Source organism: Pristis pectinata, chromosome 4 (genome assembly GCF_009764475.1).
Source record: "Pristis pectinata isolate sPriPec2 chromosome 4, sPriPec2.1.pri, whole genome shotgun sequence".
Lineage (NCBI taxonomy): Eukaryota > Metazoa > Chordata > Chondrichthyes > Rhinopristiformes > Pristidae > Pristis > Pristis pectinata.
The window spans coordinates 67,308,913-67,315,142 of record NC_067408.1 but is presented as its reverse complement, the minus strand read 5'-3'; the positions used below and the strand labels follow the sequence as shown (position 1 = coordinate 67,315,142).

Sequence of the window (6,230 nt, the reverse complement as noted above, 5' to 3'; positions counted from 1 at the left end):
CCATTTCGGGTGAAAAAAGCTGAAACCTTTTCTCTCAAAGGATTGTATTTGGATTTTTCATCCTGAAGGGGTAGTGGAAGCAGAGTCCTTTGAATATTCTTAAGGCAGAGGTAGAAAGATTTCTACATAATAAAAAGGTTATTAGGGATAGATGGGAATGCACAGTTGAGGTTAGAAGCAGATCAGGTGTGATTTAGTTAAATGACAACAGTATGGTTGACAGGCCAAGTGGCCTCCCCCTGCTCTGAATGTGTACGTTATTAAGAGAAACATTTCACACATCATCCTTCTCTTTAAAGTCCTCCCTTTGGTGCTTTTGCTGGGGTTGGAGAGAAGGTATCAAAGGCCTGACTTGAATATCTATGGAGATGCATTCCTCTGCACCGGGTCCACTCAGTCCTTCAGCAGACTCTGGCCTTGACCCTCAGCTCACCTCCCACCTCACCCATTTGGCTTCATTGCCCCGCTTGGCTAAGGACCCAAGCAGCCTCAGTCCTGGACACCTCAAACACTGCAGCACTTCCACGGTGCTAGCATGTCAGCAAATCCCAGTATAGGCCTTGACCTTGAGAGGGTGTGGTATCAAAGTGGTTATGCTGTTGGGTTTGTAATCCAAGGGCACGAGTTCAAACCACAGCAGTTGGGGAACTTAAAATGAGTAAAAGACTAGCATTGGAGAAGGTGAACTGGATTGTCATGAAACCCATCCCATTCACTCACTTACTGTAGGGATGGGCATATGCTGCCCTACTCTTCAGCTCCAGAACCATAGCAATGTGATTGACTCAACTTCTGTTGGAAATGGACCAGCAAGATGCTCAGTTCAAGGGCAGCTGAGGATTTCCATCAATTGTTGGCCTTGTCAGTGAAGTTTAGTCCATGAATGAAAATATGAAAACCCAAACCTCTGAGTCAGAGGCAGGGGCAGCGCCAATGAGTCCACATTCTTCTAATTACATAATTCTCCCTAAGGTTTTCCATTCCTTTATATTCCCAGTGTCTCTGACATACAAGTCTGGATCTTAGCTCTGGCTTATTGTTGGGGTTGGTGCAGGCAAATAACAAACCTCGTGGAAGCAGGAGGACCATCCTATCCTCAGGGAAAAATAGTACATGGACAACTTTCTGCACTCTCTCTGGTCCAGACTTCTCTTCCTCAGAGTTCATCTCATGGATAAAACACAATTATCTCCTGCTTAGAACCTCACCTTCCTGTAAATTCACCTCACCTACCCGAGTATGAAACCATCCGACTCAAGATCAGGAGCTTGCTCTGAAGCCCCCCCCCCCCCCCCCACAGGGATATATTTACATGCAATATCAATGAATATATTTGCACTATTTCTAAATGTGAAGCAACTAAGTCCAATGGCAATTCAAAGGAGCTTCATCAAACAACACAACAGTGAGCTCCACCAAGGAAATAGTGGGTGACCAGAACCCTTGGCCAAAGAGGGCAATCCTAAAGAAGGATGGAGAAGTAGGAGCTGAAGAGGTTTGTGAAGGGAATTCCAGAGCTTAGGCCCCTGGCCACTGAAGGCACAGGTGTCAGTGTTGGACTGGTTTAAGTTTAGGGATGACCCAGAGGGCAGAATGGAAGAGCCATCTATCTTGGAGGGTTTGTAGTTTAGAGTCTAATTCATAGAGGGGGAAGGGTGAGACTATGGAGGTATTTAAAAACAGGGAATTAGAATATTAAAAATGATCAGTAAAAGAGGAACGAGATGGTGAAAATCAGGACATGGGCTGTACACAACAGAAACAGGCCCTTCGGCCCATCACATCCACACTGACCTTTTTGCCTATCTATGTTAATTCCACTTGCCTGCATTAGGACTGTATCCTTCTATGCTTTGCTTATTTAAGTGTCTGTCTAAATGCCTCTTAAACTAGTAATTGTATCTGATTCCACCATCTCCTCGGCAGCACATTCCAATATCAACCACTCTGCAAAACAAAAACTCTCCTCAGATCCCCTTTAAAACTTCTTCCTCTCACCTTAAACCTATGCCTCTTGTTTATGATACACCTGCACAGGGAATAGATTCTGACCATCCACCTTATCTTTACCTCTCAATCTTATATACTTCTTTCAAGACACCCCTCAGTCTCCTTCACTCCAGGGAAGACAAACCCAGCCTATCCAATCTCTCCCCGTAACTAAAGTTGTCCAATACATTTGACGTTCTGGTGAATCTCCTCTGCATTCTCTCAAGCACAATCACATCCTTCCTATAGTGTGGCAATCAGAACTGCACACAATACTCCAAGTGAGGTCTGACCAGTGTTTTGTAAAATTGCAACATTATGTCCCAACTCCTATATTCTGAACTATGAAGACAAGAATGACATATGCCTTCTATACCATTCTATTGAACTGTGTTGCCACTTGCAGGGAACTGTGGACTTGAACCCCTTGATCTCTTTACTTGTCAACATTAACTCTATATGTCCTCCCCCTAGTTGACTTCCCAAAATGCAGCACTTCATACTTGTTGGAATTAAATTCCATCTGCCAATGCTCTGCCCAACTTTCTAACTAATCGATATCCAGGCAAGACTGGAGGTCTGTGACCAGATCATTTCCAAACGTTGTCACTGTTTTCCATGCACTGATGGATTCCTGTACTGTAGCTGCAATAAACAAGGGTTTTTAAAATGCTTTATACTGTATATACTAACATACAAATTGCAGAAATTATATAAACTATACAAAAACAAATGTTGGTATCTATACTCTGCATATATATTGAATACAGTCATGTCCCTGGAGATCCTGTGCTTCTTGTTTTGATTCAGTTTTTCTCCATTACTTTGGTTTGCTAATTGACTGCTGCTGAGAGTTGGGACAAAGTGACTGACAATAGCCAAGTCCTGCTCATCTATCAGTTAACATCCATATTTTATCAGTCTTCAATAAAATCGGCACTTCTCAGCCTGCCCCTAAACTCCAAACCAGTTAAAACTTTTTACAACCAGAGTCTCTATGTTACTTAGAGTAATATAGCACGGAAACAGGCCCTGTGGTCCACCACATCTGCACCCACCAAGCGTACACTTACACTAATCCAATCCCATTTTATTTTCCCCACATTCCTGTCAGCTCCTCACAAATTCTACCACTCAGCTACGCACGAGGGACAATTTACAGTGGCCAATTAATCTCCCAATCCGCACGTGTTTGGGATGTGAGTGGAAACCAGAGCACTCAGGGAAAAACCCATGTGGTCACAGGGAGAACGTGCAAACTCCCCACAGGAGATCAGGGTTGAATCTGGGTGACTGGAGCTGCCCTTTCGTGGTGCCAGGGCTCCCACTCATCAACACAGCTGCCATCACTCTAAACGGTTCCATTTTACTTTGAAAAATGGCTGCAGATAAAGGCTTCCTTTTCTATAGCGACGTTCCCGACTCCAGGACATCCTTTGTGGCACATGTGAAATCTTGTCAGAGTAGTCGTGAGGAAAAACACAGCAACTAGTTTGTGCAGGACAAGTTCCCGCAAATAGCAGTGTGATAAATAGCTGGATAATCTGTTCTAGGAATGTTAGCTGAAGGATAAACATTGAGCATTGAGTTGAAGGATAAACATTGATAAACAGGAGAAATCCTCTGCTCTTCTTCGAGATGTTATGTTGATTTGAGGGAGCAGTCAAGATCCCAGTATGGCACCGGATGTGAAAGGTAACAGCTCCGGCAGTGCAGCATTCCATCGGTACCACATTAGAGTGCAAGGTTGCGTGCTGTGCTCAGATTTCTGGGGTGCACTTGGACCCATAACCTTGTGACTCAGAGGTGAGAGCATACATTTATTAAAGTAAAATGGCTGAGATTTTTTTTAACCAACTTTGTACCAGTTTTGTGGTCACCTTTACAGATAAAAGAAAAACAAATTCAAATTCTTCTTGGATTTAAACTCATGTTCACTGGATTCCTAATGTAATAACATGACCGATATCCTACTATACTCCCAGGTCAGGGCTACTGAAGGGAAATAATTGTTCTCTGTACCACAGAGCTGCTCAGGTTAATTCTCCCAGCCCTGCTTCTATTTAATTAACCATAGGACTGCTGTCTCAGCAGTTCCATGATGGGCAATGCCATCTCATGCTGCCATTGACACTGATGGATTTTTCAATGAGCACAGGGACAAGAGGATGAAAGCAAGAAGTTGCGTGCATCAAAGTGTAGGGTTTTGCTTGTCATCCCTTGGTTGGATGTGCTGTCTGGCGGCCATGGTACTACATGAGTGGATGCTAACTGATTTACTGACTGAACAGTTCTCCATTTTATAACATTAATCCAATTTGAATTTTCAGATTTTGCAGCAGAGAACCTGCAAGATAAGTTAATACATCAAATTAAGGAAGTACAAATGAAACAAAACTTTGCAAGTCAATTAAAATTTTCCAACACAGTTCCCAATTTGGAAATCTCAAAGATCCCCACCATCCGGGCCATGCCATCTTCTTGCAGCTACCATCGGGCAGGAGGTACAGAAGCCTGAAGTCCCACACCACTGGGTTCAGGAATAGCTACTTCCCTTCAACCATTCACTTTTTGAACCACCCTGCACAACCCTATCACTAGCTCAGAATAGAAACGCTATGACCACTTCAACCACTTTGCACTACAATAGACTTCTGTTCTAATTGTGTTCTCTCTTGTAAAAATTGTGTATAATTTATGTTTAATTTGTTTTTCTTGTGAATATTGTGTATCTGATGCTGTGTTCCTGTGATGCTGCTGCAAGTAAGTATTCATTGCACCTGTGCATACATGTACTTGTGCATATGACAATAAAGTGGACTTTGAAATCTTCTCAACTGCACAGAACTTGAGTTATCTCTTATTTAGCACTCCTGATTAATCTTACAAAGTTACTTCAAGAAAATGCATTGTTTAAAAACCAATGTCTTCTGTTGATTGCAGATCTTCCACTCCAAGTTCCCTTGGAAGTAACTCCATGTGTACACACAGTAGAAGTAGTAAAGGGGAAATGTCAAGAGCTCACAGTGACCTCAGTCCAGCTCCTCTGGTTCAAGTTTCAGAAGAGCTGTCCTCTGATAAGGAGCGGATGCACACAATCATTGAACCATGCCTTGCAGGAGCCAGTGTCTCAGGTGCTACTGAGCCCGTCTTTAAACACAAGGACAACAGGATGAAGTCAAGAGGCTGTGTGTATCAATGTGTAGGGTTTTGCCTGTCATTTGTCGGTTGGATGTGCTCTTTTGCAACCACAGTACTGCGTGAGTGGATGACCATGAACGCTGACTTAATATTGACTGAGCAGTTCTCCATTGGAATCTGGGAGACATGTGTTGCCCAGGATGAAGGGGCAGTCCAATGCAAGGCGTACGATAGTCTTTTAAGTCTGCCAGAGGACATTCAGCTGGCTCGAAGCTTCATGTGCACGTCCATTGCCTTCGGCTTGCTGAGCTTGGTGCTCTCCCTGTCTGGATCGACATCCGTCACCTGCTGTGGTGATGACAATGCCAAAAAGGGGAGGTTAATGATCAGTGGTGGAGTGCTCTCTATTCTGGCTGGAGCTACGACCCTCATTCCGGTGTCCTATATAGCCCACTTGACGGTGGTGAAGTTCTGGGCTGCTGATGTTCCCGAATTTGTCCCACGTTGGGAGTTTGGTCAGGCTTTGTTTGTTGGTTGGGCTGGTGGCTTCCTTCTGTTGTCTGGTGGTGTTCTGCTCATCATTGGCCAGTGCTGCTTCAGAAAACCCAAGAGCAACATTGAGCTGAAGCCGCCACTTAACACCGTGAGGAAACAACTGTGGTATAAAGTGGAGTATGTTTAAGTGTAAATGTGGTCTCCTTTACGATGCAGTTAGCCTCAACTTCCCCATAGTTTGTACTGGCATGGTAACCTGTCACTGCACAATGGGCCAACCACCACTTTGGTTGTGGGTCCACCACTTGGACATTCAATAGCACCCATTGGGTGCTACTGAATCGGTCCTGCCCAGGGTAAAGTCTTTCCTCTGTGTGTTGCATCAGCATTTGTTGGGAATTGTGGCCGGGCCCCAGGCATTCATGGAGGGAGGTGGGGAGTGATCCAGGGGTGGGGGGTGATAATGAGCATCAAGGATCTGAAGTGGAGTGCGGGGGGGGCAGTGGGGAGGGGTGGCGGGTTGACAGCAGTCCCTGGGATAAGGGGGGCTGCGGGGGGAGCCTGCCTCTGCTGTTTGGAGGTGTGAGTCGGCAGGTCAAGGGGCT

The 6,230-nt window shown here is 44.7% G+C and overlaps 1 protein-coding gene across 1 annotated transcript; it reads left to right on the top strand.

Annotated features, from left to right (window-relative positions):
• Positions 1-4,999: 4,999 nt before the first annotated feature.
• LOC127569647 (putative claudin-24) lies at positions 5,000-5,812 on the top strand. The gene has a single exon (XM_052014447.1). It carries the CDS (start codon positions 5,000-5,002, stop codon positions 5,810-5,812), a length of 813 nt encoding a protein of 270 aa, XP_051870407.1.
• Positions 5,813-6,230: the final 418 nt, after the last annotated feature.